General features: G+C 38.4%; 1 protein-coding gene across 1 annotated transcript in view; it reads right to left on the reverse strand.

The window, feature by feature from the left end:
* Window positions 1–18,689, reverse strand: part of PM20D1 (peptidase M20 domain containing 1) — a 124,909-nt gene that overhangs the window by 75,702 nt on the left and 30,518 nt on the right. Inside the window, exon 7 of the mRNA XM_053706604.1 lies at window positions 4,694–4,769. Within this exon, the coding sequence (XP_053562579.1) occupies window positions 4,694–4,769 (76 nt within the window). The remainder of the gene's footprint in view (window positions 1–4,693; window positions 4,770–18,689) is intronic.

The raw sequence follows: 18,689 nt of genomic DNA on the forward strand, positions 1-18,689 counted from the left end.
CACCAGATCTGCATACCAAGTCCTGCATGGCCACGCAGGTGCTATCAAAATTACCGATGCTCTCTCCTGTTTGATCTTGGCAATCAGACGAGGGAGCAGAGGAAACGGTGGAAACACATAAGCCAGGTTGAAAGACCAAGGCGCTGCTAGAGCATCTAACAGCGCTGCCTTGGGATCCCTGGACCCGTAACAAGAAAGCTTGGCGTTCTGGCGAGACGCCATGAGATCCAGTTCTGGTTTGCCCCAACGTTGAATCAACTGTGCAAACACCTCCGGATGGAGCTCCCACTCCCCTGGATGAAAAGTCTGACGACTTAGAAAATCTGCCTCCCAGTTCTCTACTCCTGGGATATGGATAGCTGATAGATGGCAAGAGTGAATCTCTGCCCATTGAATTATCTTTGAAACCTCCAACATCGCTAGGGAACTCCTTGTTCCCCCTTGATGGTTGATGTAAACTACAGTCGTGATGTTGTCCGACTGAAATCTGATGAATCTCACTACCGCTAGCTGAGGCCCAGCCTGAAGAGCACTGAATATCGCTCTTAGTTCCAGAATGTTTATTGGAAGGAGTGCCTCCTCCTGAGTCCACGAGCCCTGAGCCTTCAGAGAGTTCCAGACTGCACCCCAGCCCAGAAGGCTGGCATCTGTTGTTACTATTGTCCAATCTGGCCTGCGAAAGGTCATACCTTTGGACAGATGGACCCGAGATAGCCACCAGAGAAGAGAATCCCTGGTCTCTTGATCCAGATTTAGTAGAGGGGACAAATCTGTGTAATCCCCATTCCACTGACTGAGCATGCAGAGTTGCAGCGGTCTGAGATGTAGGCGGGAAAACGGAACTATGTCCATTGCCGCTACCATTAAGCCAATTACTTCCATACACTGAGCCACCAAAGGGCGAGAAGTATAATAAAGAACACGGCAGGAATTTAGAAGTTTTAACAACCTGTCCTCTGTCAGGTAAATCCTCATTTCTACAGAATCTATCAGAGTTCCCAGGAAGGAAACTCTTGTGAGAGGGGATAGAGAACTCTTCTTTTCGTTCACTTTCCACCCATGAGACCTCAGGAATGCCAGAACAATGTCCGTATGGGACTTGGCAATTTGGAAATTCGACGCCTGTATCAGAATGTCGTCTAAGTAAGGGGCTACTGCTATGCCCCGCGGCCTTAGGACCGGCAGAAGTGACCCCAGAACCTTCCTAAAGATTCTTGGTGCCGTAGCTAACCCAAAGGGAAGAGCCACAAACTGGTAATGCCTGTCTAGGAAGGCGAACCTGAGAAACCGATGATGATCTTTGTGTATCGGAATGTGAAGATAAGCATCCTTTAAGTCCACGGTAGTCATGTATTGACCCTCCTGGATCATAGGTAGGATGGTTCGAATAGTCTCCATCTTGAAAGATGGGACCCTGAGAAATTTGTTTAGGATCTTGAGATCTAAGATTGGTCTGAAGGTTCCCTCTTTCTTGGGAACCACAAAGAGATTTGAATAGAAGCCTTGCCCCTGTTCCTCCCACTGGGTGGATCACTCCCATAATAGGAGGTCTTTAACACAATGTAAGAATGCCTCTCTCTTTATCTGGTCTGCAGATAATTGTGAGAGGTGAAATCTTCCTTTTGGGGAAGAAGCTTTGAAGTCCAGAAGATATCCCTGGGACACAATTTCCAACGCCCAGGGATCCTGGACATCTCTTGCCCAAGCCTGGGCGAAGAGAGAAAGTCTGCCCCCTACTAGATCCGTTACCGGATCGGGGGCTGATCTTTCATGCTGTCTTAGAGGCAGCAGCAGGCTTCTTGGCCTGCTTACCTTTGTTCCAGGCCTGGTTAGGTCTCCAGACCGGCTTGGACTGGACAAAATTTCCCTCTTGGTTTTGCATTAGAGGGAGTTGATGCCTCGCTCGTATTAAAGTTTCGAAAGACACGAAAATTAGTTTGTTTGGTCCTTAATTTATTAGACCTATCCTGAGGAAGGGCATGACCTTTTCCTCCAGTAATATCAGAAATGATCTCCTTCAGTCCAGGCCCAAATAGGGTCTACCCCTTGAAGGGAATGTTGAGAAGCTTAGACTTTGAAGTAACGTCAGCTGACCAGGATTTAAGTCATAGCGCCCTACGCATCTGTATAGCAAAACCTGAGTTCTTAGCCGTTAGTTTGGTTAAATGAACAACGGCGCCAGAAACAAATGAATTGGCTAGCTTAAGCGCTTTAAGCTTGTCAAGTATATCATCCAATGGAGTTTCTACCTGTAAGGCCTCTTCCAGAGACTCAAACCAGAAGGCCGCAGCAGCAGTGACCGGGGCAATGTATGCAAGAGGCTGGAGAATAAAACCTTGTTGAATAAACATTTTCTTAAGGTAACCCTCTAACTTTTTATCCATTGGATCTAGGAAAGCACAACTGTCCTTGACGGGAATAGTTGTACGCTTAGCTAGGGTAGAAACTGCTCCCTCCACCTTAGGGACTGTTTGCCATAAGTCCCGTGTAGCGGCATCTATTGGAAACATTTTCTTAAAAATAGGAGGGGGAGAGAACGGTACACCTGGTCTATCCCATTCCTTAGTAATAATTTCTGAAAACCTTTTAGGTATTGGAAAAACATCAGTGTAAACAGGCACTGCATAGTATTTATCCAATCTACACAATTTCTCTGGCACTATAATGGTGTCACAGTCATCCAGAGTAGCTAAAACCTCCTTGAGCAACACGCGGAGGTGTTCAAGCTTAAATTTAAATGTAGACATATCAGAATCAGGTTGAAGCATCTCCCCTGAGTCAGAAAAATCACCCACAGAAAGAAGCTCTCCTGCCTCAGCTTTTGCATATTGTGAGGGGATATCAGACATAGCTACTAAAGCGTCAGAGAGCTCTGTATTTTTTCTAGTCCCAGAGCTGTCTCGCTTTCCTTGTAACCCTGGTAGTTTGGACAATACCCCTGTAAGGGTATGATCCATAACTGCCGCCATGTCTTGTAAAGTAAACGCCATGGGCGCACTAGATGTACTTGGCGCCACTTGAGCGGGAGTCAAAGGTTCTGACACGTGGGGCGAGTTAGCCGGCATAACTTCCCCTTGTCAATTTCCTCTGGTGATAAATCTTTTAAAGACAGAATATGATCTTTATAACTTAAAGTAAAATCAGTACATTTGGTACACATTCTAAGAGGGGGTTCCACAATGGCTTCTAAACATAATGAACAAGGAGTTTCCTCTATGTCAGACATGTTTAAACAGACTAGCAATGAGACCAGCAAGCTTGGAAAACACTTTGATAAATGTAAACAAGCAAAAAATAAAAACGGTACTGTGCCTTTAAGAGAAACAAATTTTGTCAGAAATTGAAAAACAGTGATAAAAAGCAGTAAATATTCCGAAATTTTTACAGTGTGTGTAATAGACTAACAGAGCATTGCACCCACTTGCAAATGGATGATTAACCCCTTAGTTTCAAAACCGGATAAAAAAAATGATATAAACGTTTTTTAACAGTCACAACAAACTGCCACAGCTCTGCTGTGGCCCTACCTGCCCATACAACGACTTTTGAAGGCACAAAAACCCTTTGTAGAGGTCCTAAGTGTTCAGGGGACTCCTTCAGGGAAGCTGGAAGTCTCAAGCTGCAAAAACTACTGCACGATTTAGGCCTGAAATTAGGCCCCTCCCTACCTGTACTCACAGTGAGAGGGCCATAAAAAACTATCCCTAGGCAAAATCTAGCCAGCCATGTGGAAAAAACTGGGCCCCAATAAAGTTTTATCACCAATATGTAGAAAAAAACATTTAAACACTTCCAGCAAACGTTATCTTATTTTCAGTAATGTGAGAAAGTAATAAGAACATTACCTTTTACAGCAAGCATGATACTAGTCGTTATTAAATCACTGTAATCAGGCTTACCTTAAATAAATCCGGTATTAACAGCATTTTCTAGCATATTCATTTCTCTAGAAAAATTTAAACTGCACATACCTCATAGCAGGAGACCCTGTATGCCATTCTCCCAGTTGAAGTTACCTCATCTCTTCAGTTATGTGTGAGAACAGCAATGGATCTTAGTTACAACCTGCTAAGATCATCAAAAACCACAGGCAGACTCTTCTTCAACTTTCTGTCTGAGGCTAAAACAGTACAACTCCGGTACCATTTGAAAATAATAAACTTTTGATTGAAGATAAACTACATAAATTTACCACATCTATCTAGCTACTTCCTATCTTGTCGAGAGCTGCAAGAGAATGACTGGTAGTGGCAGTTAGGGGAGGAGCTATATAGACAGCTCTGCTGTGGGTGAACCTCTTGCAGCTTCCTGTTGGGAAGGAGAATATCCCACATGATCCGTGGACTGGATACACCTTACAAGAGAAATTGGGTTTAGTATCCCTTTAAGGCTTTTATTTTTAATTTTGATGCTGGTCTGTGGGATCAAAGCTCACTGGTTAATAACTGTTGTATTATCATTGGTCTCTGTTATTTACTTGCAGGTGAAAGATACATTATATACCTTGATAACGGTTCCTTTTTAGCAACTGTTTGCCTTCGTAATGTAATTTTATCACTATAATGGCCCTTTAATAATATTAACTAAATTAAATATTTATATGCACAGTAAAAGGAATATTAGTCAATAACATTCACAAATACATTACACTTTGCACATTAGAGGTGCACAAACAAGCTAATGGCTGACTTACTTCTCCTGCAAGTTGCTCAAACATAGCACCTTCTGGGCCATCCCCAAACATATTGGGCATAGGATTCTGTTCAAGCCTTTTTAAAACAAGAGGAGAACAAAGATAAACCGAGGTGTATAGATCCCTTACTTCTTTACTTATGTTAAATGGACACTGACAAGTGATATAAGACATTGCACTAATCAAGTGTCATTAAAAGGGACATTGTACTGTAGATTTTTATTTGCATAAATGCATTGTAGATTATTTATTTATATAGCCCACCTGGTAGTGTTTTTATAAAATTGTATAGTGTTGCTTATTTTTTAAGAACATTGTGCTGATTTTGAGACTCCTAACCAAACCCCACATTGTTAGATGTATACCCGCATTTACAGACTCCTGCAGGCTCCTGTTTATTTTATCTGTCTTTTCATATGCAGACAGGGGTGTCTACTCTTATTGTTTACCCAGCCCCTTTCAGTGTGGGTGTCCCAGACATCCCAGACATCTCATTAACAGTACTAAACTGGGAGCTTCTATGTAAGTTTTTAAAAGGTTTTATACTGGATATTTAGATCAGTATCTGTGTATATTCTTCTTTAAAGTAGTGCCTATTACATGCAGTTATATAAAAATTGGTGTATACTGTCCCTTTAAATCAAATATGCCTTAACTTTTCTTCTCTTGAAATCTGTTAATATACTTTAAATTAAAGGGACAGTCAACACCAGAATTGTTGTTGTTTTAAAAGATAGATAACCCCTTAATTACCAATTCCCCAGTTTTGCTTAACCAACACAGTTATAATTAAAAAAAAAAAGTAATAGTTTTACCACTGTAATTACCTTGTATCTAAGCCTCAACAGACTGACCCCTTATTTAAGTTCTTTTGACAGACTTGCATTTTAGCTAATCAGAGCTCCATGGTAAATTCACGTGCATGAGCTCAATGTTATCTATATGAAACACGTGAACTAATGCCCTCTAGTGGTGCAAAACTATCAAAATGCATTTAGATTAGAGGCAGCCTTCAAGGTCTAAGAAATTAGCGTATGAACCTCCTAGGTTTAGCTTTCAACTAAGAATACCAAGAGAACAAAGCAAAATTGGTGATAAAAGTAAATTGGAAAGTTCTTTAAAATTACATGCCCTATTTGAAACATGAAAGTGTTTTTTGGACTTGACTGTCCCTTTAACTTCAATATAGTGTGAATCACTGGATTGCCTAACTGTGTACAGGGATTACAACACAGGGTAACATTAGAACTTCTGGGGAACCTTCCTAGTGACAATATTTAAATAGTGACCTTTGGCGACCTGCTTTTAAATCTCCTTAGCGAGTGGGAACACTCTCAGCTGTGCGCATACCTCATGTTTGATTGAGGTCTGAATATGTGAGTTTTGCCCTTTAAAAAAATATATTAAAACATTTAAAGCTAATCTTAGAAGCCCTCCTGTTTTTTGTTTTACATTTTCTATTTCAGAAAGAAGTATAACCCTTTCTTTATTGTTATTTGCTTTGAGATTATTTTCCATCTTCTGCTGAAATATATCTATAAAAGGGGTCACAAGAAACATCTCGCGTCCTTGGGTTTTCAAACCCACACAATTAAATGGACAGGAAAAATAAAAAGTTTCTTTCATGATTAAAGGGACATGAAACCCAATTTTTTTCTTTCATGATTCAGATAGAGAATACAATTTTAAACAACTTTCTAATTTACTTCTATTATCTAATTTGTTTCATTCTCTTTGTATCATATGTTAACCCCTTAATGACAACTGACGTACCAGGTACGTCATGCATTAACTTACAGTTAATGACAATAGACGTACCTGGTACGTCAGTTGTCTAAGAGAGTGCTGGAAGCGATCGCAATCGCTTCCAGCAGCTCTCAGGGTATTGCAGTGATGCCTCCATATGGAGGCATCCTGCAATACCTTTTCAGAAGACTCCGATGCAGAGAGAGCCACTCTGTGGCCCTCTCTGCACCGGTAGCGATGGTGCCGGTTCGTTGGTGGGTGGTAGCATATCAGGGAGGCGGGTGGGAGGCCCATCGCTACCCGGCATCCGGTTCCTGTAAGTGCTATGTGCACGCCGGGTGCCGGGAGCGTGTGGGGGCGCGCGTGCGCGCGCGCGGCGGCGCACATGCGCGCGCGATTAGCTGGCCACTGACACCAATGAGAAAGTAGAGGGGGGAAAAATGTATTCAAAATTAATAAATATATAAGGATCTGGGAGGGGGAGGGGGTTGGGGTATTGTGGGGGGCTGCTACACTACAGAAAACATTAAAAATTGCAAAAAATTGCAAAAAAAAACACTTGATTTTGGGGCAAATTGGGTACTGGCAGACAGCTGCCAGTACCCAAGATGGCGGCAATTAGGTAGGGGAGAGGGTTAGAGAGCTGGGGGGGGGGGATCATGGAGGTTGGGGCTAAGGCAGGGGTCCATCACAGCTAAAACATTTTATTTTTTTTTATTAAAAAAAAGAAAAACTCCTTTTATTTAGTACTGGCAGACTTTCTGCCAGTACTTAAGATGGCGGGGACAATTGTGGGGTGGGGGAGGGAAGAGAACTGTTTGGGAGGGATCAGGGGGTGGGATGTGTCAGGTGGGAGGCTGATCTCTACCCTAAAGCTAAAATTAACCCTGCAAGCTCCCTACAACCTACCTAATTAACCCCTTCACTGCTGGGCATAATTTACGTGTGGTGCGCAGCAGCATTTAGTGGCCTTCTAATTACCAAAAAGCAATGCCAAAGCCATATAAGTCTGCTATTTCTGAACAAAGGGGATCCCAAAGAAGCATTTACAACCATTTGTGCCTTAATTGCAGAAGCTGTTTGTAAATAATTTCAGTGGGAAACCTAAAGTTTGTGACAAAATTTGTGAAAAAGTGAACTTTTTTTTTTATTTGATGACATTTGGCGGTGAAATGGTGGCATGAAATATACCAAAATGGGCCTAGATCAATACTTTGGGTTGTCTTCTAAAAAAAAATATATACATGTCAAGGTATATTCAGGTATTCCTGACAGATATCAGGGTTCCAATGTAACTAGCGCTAATTTTGAAAAAAAGTTGTTTGGAAATAGCAAAGTGCTACTTGTATTTATGGCCCTATAACTTGCAAAAAAAGTAAAGAACATGTAAACATTGGGTATTTCTAAACTCAGGACAAAATTTAGAAACTATTTAGCATAGGTGTTTTTTGGTGATTGTAGATGAGTAACAGATTTTGGGGGTCAAAGTTAGAAAAAGTGTGTTTTTTTTCAATTTTTTCCTCATATTTTATATTTTTTTTATAGGAAATTATAAGATATGATGAAAATAATGGTATCCTTAGAAAGTCCATTTAATGGCGAGAAAAAAGGTATATAATATGTGTGGGTACAGTAAATGAGTAAGAGGGAAATTACAGCTAAACACAAACACCGCAGAAATGTAAAAATAGCCATTGTCATTAAGGGTAAGAAAATTGAAAAATGGTCCGGTCATTAAGGGGTTAAAGGAACAGCAATGCAGTAATGGTTTTTAACTGAACTCATGGGTGAGCCAATCACAATCAATATATATATGTAAAAAAGAAGAGTAAAGGGAGTAGGCTGTGTTTGAAGCTATGCTGTGCCCTTAAATTAGACACAGCTGAACCTGTTTAAAGGATTGGAAATGCAGACCCTTGAAATGTATATATTGAAAAAACTTTAAGAGAGAGAAATTTGTAGATACCAAATAAGTAACTACACAAAAGCCAGGGATATCAGCATTTCCATTTTAATAGGTTAAAATAACCTTAACATGTATCCCTAATAGGGAAAATGCAAGACGGTGCAACACAGTTCCTGCAAAGCCTATACCAGACAGAGACCCTGATACTGGCTTTCCTGGGAACCACATACAAAGAATGCACAGAGAACTAAAGTCACACAGTCCTAGGACATCAAATTCGCAACATTCACTCATACAGTCAATAACTTGCTTAGATAGACAAACAACACCTCTAACAGAGGATGGCAGTGCAATCTCTGCACTAATCGGCCAACATGTTAATCATTGAGGATCTATGTTTGCTAAATAAATATTTACCACAGCTGTACAGAAAATGTATATACATTGTGAGCATATAAACATATGATGTTAAGTACACGGATAGATTTTGACTGAAGAGCGGTAAATTGAAACCTAGTGGGAAGCCAAGCAACACCTATTTCAGAGGGCACCCCTAACATATAGAAAGGATATGGTGTCATGAAGTTAGTCATTTAGGATCTATGCTTGGTCTTCCTAATATCAAGGTGACAATTTTACTAAATAAATTGACAAATGCAATCAAGTGTCAGAATTATTTGCAAGGAAACAAAAGGAAAGTGATATATCCAAATATCATATTAAACCACATGGTAAGTGATTAGATGTATGTCCTTCGAACGTATGGTATAATTTTCACACACTGTCCAGAGTTCAAACGCCATGTAATTACTCTCTCAGAGGTGTAAAATTCCTTCCCTCTATCGAAATATAGGCATGGTAATCCTCAAAGCCTTCCTCTTGAGCAAAAGAAGCAGCAATCATGTATCCATACTGCTTAATTTAGTTACCAAATGTTTCCATTCTGGTCTGTTGCGAACTTTGTTTGTTCCAGGGCTGAGCGGCCCGCTCCGTGCACGTCACTGCAGACGCGCGTTTCACCCCCACGTGACCACTGCGTCAAGGGGTTTCCTCAGGGCAAACGAATAGGGATCATAGGCCATGCTTGGTATTTACCATTTGTAGTCCACACTGATTGGGTAAGCACTTCTATATTGTAGCCAATGTGTCAGCTTCATACATTCTTTATGAGGAAAAGTGAAAAATAAAAGGACAAAAAAGCAAAGTAACACACTTACTAAATAATAATGTGTATTAAAAGACTATATATACAGAATATATAATACATACATCTTTTCAAAAATGTAGTGGATATATAACGACTATAATATAAATGTCGAAATACCCCATATTTTATGAAAACGATGCATAATTATACATAGTGTATATTTTGCGGTAATCCCGAAGATAGCCAGAAGTTATTTGAAAACTTTATTAGGTGAATTGTTTTATTGCGTATTATAAAATGTAATTGTAAAATGGGGCTAGAAAAAAAGACCCAAAAATATGAACATGTTTTTTCTCTCTCACCTTTTCTGCTAACTTGATTAGGACATAACTTAAATAAACCAAGTAAACAGAAACACGCTTGCATGAATTGCCTCTAAATGATTCATCTATAAATAAAAAGTGAAAAAATTCTTTCTATTTATATATATATCAAATGTAATAACAAAAGTAGTAATAGCCAAATATTTACAGGAACGCAGCAAACTCAAACTTCTCATTAAGACCCTTTGGGGCCAAAGTTTGTAATTTATACATCCAAGCTGTTTCCTTTTTAAGGAGTATTTTGTTGATGTCTCCTCCTCTACCAAGCAGAGAACACGTCTCTATACCTGTAACTTTTAGATCAGTTACGTTCGAATTATGGTGTAGCAGAAAATGCATAGCTACCCCACTTTTTATGTCACCATCTTTAGTTGCTTTTATATCATCTCTATGTTCGGACACTCTGTCCGTTCAACATGCGTCTAGTTTTGCCGATGTAAAACATCGGACAACTGCAAGAGATAAGATAAATAACATTTTCTGTTTTACAGTTAATAAACTGTTTTATGGGAAAAACAGTACCTCCAGTTGAGAAAGATTTTGAGCGGACAATGTATCTACAATAAACACAGTGTCCACATTGAAAACACCCTTTAACTTTTCTATGTTCACCCAACCAATCCTTAGAACTTGGACTTTTTACATAGAAACTTTTGACAAGCTTATCCTTTAAGTTTGGAGCTCGTCTAGCGACCAAAGAAGGTTGAGCCCCCACAAGCTTTGAGACAGCCTCATCAGCCTGTAGGAATTGCCATTTTGCATTCAGTATATAACGTTTCTTTTCCCAATGGCAGTTATATTCTGTGACAAAACGAATTGTTTGGTCATTTGATTTGTCCTTGGTCTGATAGAGCAGGTCATCTCTGTTTGCTTTTCTTGCTCTATTCCTAGCAAATCTCAAATTACGTTTTGAGTAGCCTCTCTTTTCAAATCTGCTGAACATTTCTCCAGCATGTTGATCATACTTATTCAGACTTGAGCAATTTCTCCTTAAGCTGAGAAACTGCCCAACCGGAATGCCTCAAATTAGAGACTTAGGATGATGACTCGAGGCTTCTAAGATGTTATTGGTTGCTGTGTCCTTACGGTATATTTCTGTAGCCAGCAAACTCCCTTCTTTTTTGATTTTTACATCCAAAAAGGTTAATTCGCTAGTGCTATAATCAAAAGAATATTAAAATCATTGACATTGAGTATCTTTACAAAGTCTTTTAGAGACTCTTCCGTGCCTTTCCAAAGGAGAAACACATCGTCCACATAGCGGAGCCAAATTAGGACGTGGTCATCTAACCAATCTTGTAGTTCACCAAAGACCACCTGGCTTTCCCATAGGCCAAGGTGAAGACAGGCATAGGATGGGGCACAAGTGGCCCCCATTGCTGTTCCCCTTATCTGTTTGTAGAATTTTTGGTCAAAAAGGAAGACATTGTTTGTTAAAATAAATTGTAGCAAATTAAGGACAAACTCAGTGTGTTTACTAAAGGCAGGACCTCTACTTTCAAGAAAGTATCTTGCCGCTCTTAATCCAACCTCATGGGGTATGGAAGAGTAGAGTCCTTCAACATCTAGTGACACCAACAGAGTATCTTGTTCTATTGCCAGATCATCAATCTTTCTGAGCAGGTCACTAGTGTCCTTCACATAGGATGTGAGGGATGTAAGAAAAGGTTGCAAGAATTTATCCACAGTTTCCCAGGTTCTCCGTAATACTTCCAATCCCTGAAATTATAGGACGACCCGGAGGGTCTCTTAAATTTTTATGAAGTTTAGGGATGCAATAGAAAACGGGAACTCTGGGAAACTTTGCATAAAGATAATTGCATTCCTTTTTGTTGATAATGCCTTCTTTTCTAGCATTGTTAAGCAGGTGTAGCAATTCAGCCTGTATGGATTCGATGGGGCAACCTAGTAACTGGAGATACTGATCTTTATTGCGGAGTTGTAGTTTTACCTCATTAACGTATTTTATCTCATCCATAATTACCAGGTTGCCCCCCTTGTCCGCCTGCTTAATGATTAAACCTTTTTGGTTGGTTAAATCAAACAATGCTCTTCTTTCATCTTTTCTTAGATTGTCATTAGAGATTTTGTCAATAGAGATTTTATTTATCTCTTTTTCGACTTCCCTTACAAACAAATGGACTGCTGGTACCAAAGCCAATGCAGGCATATATTCAGATCTCCTTTTTAGGTCTGAATTAACCACCATCTGTGGGGTAGAACAATCCTCCTGTGTTAATGGAGGATTATCAAAATGGGGTTCATCCAGCGGTATTTCCTCGTTCAGTAAACGTACCAAACTTTCCACTGCCACGTTATCATCTTTGTCCAAAGTCAAAGTATTAGCCCCTTCCTGAGCAACATTAGCTGTTTTTGCTTTCATAACATGTGAAAGAACCACTTTACGGGCAAAAAGGTGTAAATCCTTAATGACTGTAAATTTGTCCAAACTATTTGTTGGGCAAAAGGAAAGACCTTTTTTTAATAGGTTAACATGTGCAGTGTTAAAGGGACATAATACTCATATGCTAAATCACTTGAAACTGATGCAGTATAACTGTAAAAAGCTGACAGGAAAATATCACCTGAGCATCTCTATGTAAAAAAGGAAGATATTTTACCTCACAATTTCCTCAGCTCAGCAGAGTAAGTTCTGTGTAAAAAGTTATACTCAGCTGCTCCCAGCTGCAGGTAAAAAAAATTTAAAAAATGAAGAAATGAACAGCAGCCAATCAGCATCAGCAGTGCTGAGGTCATGAACTCTTACTGTGATCTCATGAGATTTGACTTAACTCTCATGAGATTTCATAGTAAGCTTCCTTTACCTGATTGGTGAAATAATATGAGAGTGCACGATGCTAGTCCCTTCAGATGTCCCAGGACAAACACACTAAAATGCTGCTTAGAAATCCTTTACAATGGGAGGTGGATACTGATGAACTTTTGAGGTAAAATATCTTTCTTTTTTACATAGAGATGTTCAGGTGATATTTTCTAATCAGCTTTTTACAGCTATGCTGCATCACTTTCAAGTGTTTAAACATTTGGGTATTATGGCCCTTTAAGTGGGAATGAGGAAAGATTTACTATCTGTAACTCTTCACTCTTAGTGGACGGTGGATTACCTAGAAGTCCCCTCTGTAATCCCTTTGTGTCCTCATTTTCTCCATACCTCTCCTCATCCCCCTTCCTCGCCTCTGAAATCTGCCCCTTGTTCTGGATGTCTGACCCTCCATAGAGTCTATTTTTGTTTCTACTCCTTTTCCTTCCTCCACGTTTCCTTTCTTTTTTACATGTATACCTGCTACCTCTTTTTTGATTTTTGCTCCCCTTCTATGTCTGAGCAGTCTGTCCCTGAATCATATGAATATCTGTTTAGAAAATAGGTATAGACTTGATTCTTTTTGTAATCATCTTGATCACGTCCTAATTTTCTGCATTTACGTTGTTTAATTTCCTGTTGTAATTTTGAAAATGCCTCTTTAGTTTCCTCATTTAACTTAGCAAATTTTGTATCACCTTCAAAGCTGTTTACTAGCTTCAATACCTCATCAATTTAAATTTTTAACTTGTCTAATTTAATTATATCTTTATTAACCATTTTTTGCATAAGGTCTAAAGAACAATCAGAAAGTCTGTTGTTCCAGTCTTCCATAAAGTTATCATCCTCTTCATTTCTCATATGCATACCTGGGTCAAGGTGCAGCCAAAGGCCTCTTGGTATTATTTTCAGTTTAATATAGTTTTCCAGACTAAACTTCTCGGCTCTCATTCTAATTTGCTTAGTAACTAAGTTACAATATTTTTTAAAGGCACTATAGATATTTACATTTACGTCACCATCTTGTGGAGTATTGTTAAGGAGGGACTCACCTAATTCAACCTCCCATTGTTCATCAGAAACCTCAAAAGCCATAATAAACGACAAAATGTGAATATTCTATCCAGAGGCAACAAAAACATGCAAGTGTGATAAATTTAATAGTTATTGTTAAGACAAAGAAAATTCAAGAGAAAAAAACCGTTTTTTAAAGAGAAGACTCACCCAGGAGTCTATCCCTAGTGCAGGCAATCAAGAACAAATGGAGCACCGCCTTATTTAAAAGTTAAATAGCAACTATTAATATAGTAGATAATGCTAAACAGCCATAAACTCACCCATTAGTTAAGTTACAAAAAAGTATCCACTAGTCAACTTAAATTAGAAATTTGTTAAAAAAGAAAAGAGTAAGGGGAGTAGGCTGTGTTTGAAGCTATGCTGTGCCCTTAAATTAGACACAGCTGAACCTGTTTAAAGGATTGGAAATGCAGACCCTTGAAATGTATATATTGAAAAAACTTTGAGAGAGAAATTTGTAGATACCAAATAAGTAACTACACAAAAGCCAGGGATATCAGCATTTCCATTTTAATAGGTTAAAATAACCTTAACATTTGTCCCAGAACTCTGTCCATAAGGCCTTCTAGTCACAGTCACGCTCACATGTATAGCCCCAAAAAAAACTAACTCAAATCCCCTGCACCTGTCCATTTGTTTGTTTGTATACAATTCACTTCTGGTAAATTATTTCAGTGGCTAGGTTACTCTTGGAATATCCTAGTCCTCTACTCTCCCACATAGTATAGTAAATCCATCTCTTCCAGCTCAGAGGAGCTGTGTAGCATAGCATATTTCATTCAGCTCTCCACAAACGCTGGTGTATAGTTATAGCAAATATGATTTTTTGGGGCTACTGCCCTGCATTGCTCTGTATATAGCTACTTGGTATTTATCTTACTTATAGAATTGACTTTACCTACCACCTCCCCCCCCCCCCCAAAATGTATCCCCTACTTTAGGGGAACTACCAAGGCGGTCTGTCTTGTCTGTACCGCACCTGAACTACAGCTTTTCAACTACTAATTACCGTAATCTACTGACCTAAATTGTTTTAGAAACCTACACAATATATGGGTAGTCCTGTAGATTCAATATTATCCCCAGTTAATATCCCTCCTGTCTATTGTTATAAGAATCTTCAGGTCCTCAGGAACATAACCTTCATTTTAATACTATTCCATACCTACATCTCATATCATATTCGGTTAGCAAGGAAATGGCGCCTTTACTGTATTTAATGTCTGACAAACTAATTGCCATCTCATTCTAAGTCGCCATGCTTTATATTTTGCAACACACCCTTATATTCTACTATGTTTTTTAAATATTAATATTACCCAATAGCATAAGTATGTATTTACTCTATTTTTGTAGGTTCATTCGCATTTCCCACTTTCCACTCCTACTGTTAATATAGAAGGGACCTTAGTATTAAGTGAGGATACTCATCTTGTCCAGAATATGGAAACAAATAAAAAGAGGTTCCAGTTTTTCGTATAACGTTGCCTTTGATAGGAATGTAATCTGTCTTTATGTATGCAGAAATATTATATTGTACCGTATATATCTGATTATTCTTCATAAGTTGTATTCTATTTGCACAACCTCAATAAAAATTTATAAAAAATAAAAAAAAAATAACCTTAACATGTATCCCTAATAGGGAAAATGCAAGACGGTGCAACACAGTTCCTGCAAAGCCTATACCAGACAGAGACCCTGATACTGGCTTTCCTGGGAACCACATACAAAGAATGCACAGAGAACTAAAGTCACACAGTCCTAGGACATCAAATTCGCAACATTCACTCATACAGTCAATAACTTGCTTAGATAGACAAACAACACCTCTAACAGAGGATGGCAGTGCAATCTCTGCACTAATCGGCCAACATGTTAATCATTGAGGATCTATGTTTGCTAAATAAATATTTACCACAGCTGTACAGAAAATGTATATACATTGTGAGCATATATACATATGATGTTAAGTACACGGATAGATTTTGACTGAAGAGCGGTAAATTGAAACCTAGTGGGAAGCCAAGCAACACCTATTTACATAAAATTTCTGCTACACCATAATTCGAACGTAACTGATCTAAAAGTTACAGGTATAGAGACGTGTTCTCTGCTTGGTAGAGGAGGAGACATCAACAAAATACTCCTTAAAAAGGAAACAGCTTGGATGTATAAATTACAAACTTTGGCCCCAAAGGGTATTAATGAGAAGTTTGAGTTTGCTGCGTTCCTGTAAATATTTGGCTATTACTACTTTTGTTATTACATTTGATATATATATATATATATAAATAGAAATAATTTTTTCACTTTTTATTTATAGATGACTCATTTAGAGGCAATTCATGCAAGCGTGTTTCTGTTTACTTGGTTTATTTAAAGGGACAGTTTACTCAAAAATTTTCTCCCCTTTAATTTGTTCCCAATGATCCACTTTACCTGCTGGAGTGTATTAAATTGTTTACAAGTAGCTCCTTTACCCTTATATTGGCATTTAAAATAGTTGATTTAGCATGTGGTATCCCCACCTATTTTGAAAGTTTGTGGCCGCAGGTCCCAGCTATTGATAAGCTTTGTAAACACAGCCAGCAGAAGAAATTATACTCCCAGTGGGATATAGCAGAGATAAGGTAATACAATGTTGATTTTCCATTGTTCTCTCCAAGTACTGGTGATTGTTTTATGGACAGATATAAGATAAAGAAGCAGATATATTTGCACAATGTGATAAAGTAATGAGATCTGATTGTACCTACAAGCTCAACCCATTTTATTAGGTTGTGGCTTCAAAACACAAAATCAGAGCTTTAATATACACAAAAAAACATTAAAAGTTATTTTTCATACATTTTTTTCTCTGCAGTTGGTAAAAAAAGCAATTGTAAACACATTAAGCGAAAAACTATTTTTCAGTATACTGTCCCTTTAAGTTATGTCCTAATCAAGTTAGCAGAAAAGGTGAGAGAGAAAAAACATGTTCATATTTTTGGGTCTTTTTTTCTAGCCCCATTTTACAATTACATTTATAATACGCAATAAAACAATTCACCTAATAAAGTTTTCAAATAACTTCTGGCTATCCTCGGGATTACCACAAAATATACACTATGTATAATTATGCATCGTTTTCATAAAATATGGGGTATTTCGACATTTATATTATAGTCGTTATATATCCACTACATTTTTGAAGTTTTCACTCTACCCGATTTTGAAAAGATGTATGTATTATATATTCTGTATATATAGTCTTTTAATACACATTATTATTTAGTAAGTGTGTTACTTTGCTTTTTTGTCTTTTTATTTTTCACTTTTCCTCATAAAGAATGTATGAAGCTGACACATTGGCTACAATATAGAAGTGCTTACCCAATCAGTGTGGACTACAAATGGTAAATACCAAGCATGGCCTATGATCCCTATTCGTTTGCCCTGAGGAAACTCCTTGACGCAGTGGTCACGTGGGGGTGAAACGCGTGTCGGCAGTGACGTGCACGGAGCGGGCCGCTCAGCCCTGGAACAAACAAAGTTCGCAACAGAACAGAATGGAAACATTTGGTAACTAAATTAAGCAGTATGGATACATGATTGCTGCTTCTTTTGCTCGAGAGGAAGGCTTTGAGGATTACCATGCCTATATTTCGATAGAGGGAAGGAATTTTACACCTCTGAGAGAGTAATTACATGGCGTTTGAACTCTGGACAGTGTGTGAAAATTATACCATACGTTCGAAGGACATACATCTAATCACTTACCATGTGGTTTAATATGATATTTGGATATATCACTTGCCTTTTGTTTCCTTGCAAATAATTCTGACACTTGATTGCATTTGTCAATTTATTTAGTAAAATTGTCACCTTGATATTAGGAAGACCAAGCATAGATCCTAAATGACTAACTTCATGACACCATATCCTTTCTATATGTTAGGGGTGCCCTCTGAAATAGGTGTTGCTTGGCTTCCCACTAGGTTTCAATTTACCGCTCTTCAGTCAAAATCTATCCGTGTACTTAACATCATATGTATATATGCTCACAATGTATATACATTTTCTGTACAGCTGTGGTAAATATTTATTTAGCAAACATAGATCCTCAATGATTAACATGTTGGCCGATTAGTGCAGAGATTGCACTGCCATCCTCTGTTAGAGGTGTTGTTTGTCTATCTAAGCAAGTTATTGACTGTATGAGTGAATGTTGCGAATTTGATGTCCTAGGACTGTGTGACTTTAGTTCTCTGTGCATTCTTTGTATGTGGTTCCCAGGAAAGCCAGTATCAGGGTCTCTGTCTGGTATAGGCTTTGCAGGAACTGTGTTGCACCGTCTTGCATTTTCCCTATTAGGGATACATGTTAAGGTTATTTTAACCTATTAAAATGGAAATGCTGATATCCCTGGCTTTTGTGTAGTTACTTATTTGGTATCTACAAATTTCTCTCTCTTAAAGTTTTTTCAATATATATATGTAGCTACAAATTAATAGCTACAACCTAGGTTCTCTGCTGCTCCTGAGCTTGCCTAGATAAACCTTTCAGCAAAGGATAACAAGAGAAGGAAGCAAATTAAATAATAGAAGTAAATTGGAAAGTTGTTTAAAATTGTATTCTCTATCTGAATCATAAAAGAAAAATGTTGGGTTTCATGTCCCTTTAAGATTCAGAGAATACAATTTTAAACTGCTCCCAATTCACTTCTGTTATCTAATTTGCTTCATTCTCTTGGTATTGTTTGTTGAAGAAACAGCAATACACATGGGTGAGCCAATAACATGAGGCATAAATGTGAAGCCACCAATCAGCAGCTCCAGGGAAGCTTTTCAACAAAGGATACCAAGAGAATAAAGAAAAATTAGAAAACAGAACTAAATTGAAAAGGTGTTTAAAATTGCATCCTCTGTATGAAT

Source organism: Bombina bombina, chromosome 3, assembly GCF_027579735.1.
Source record: "Bombina bombina isolate aBomBom1 chromosome 3, aBomBom1.pri, whole genome shotgun sequence".
NCBI lineage: Eukaryota > Metazoa > Chordata > Amphibia > Anura > Bombinatoridae > Bombina > Bombina bombina.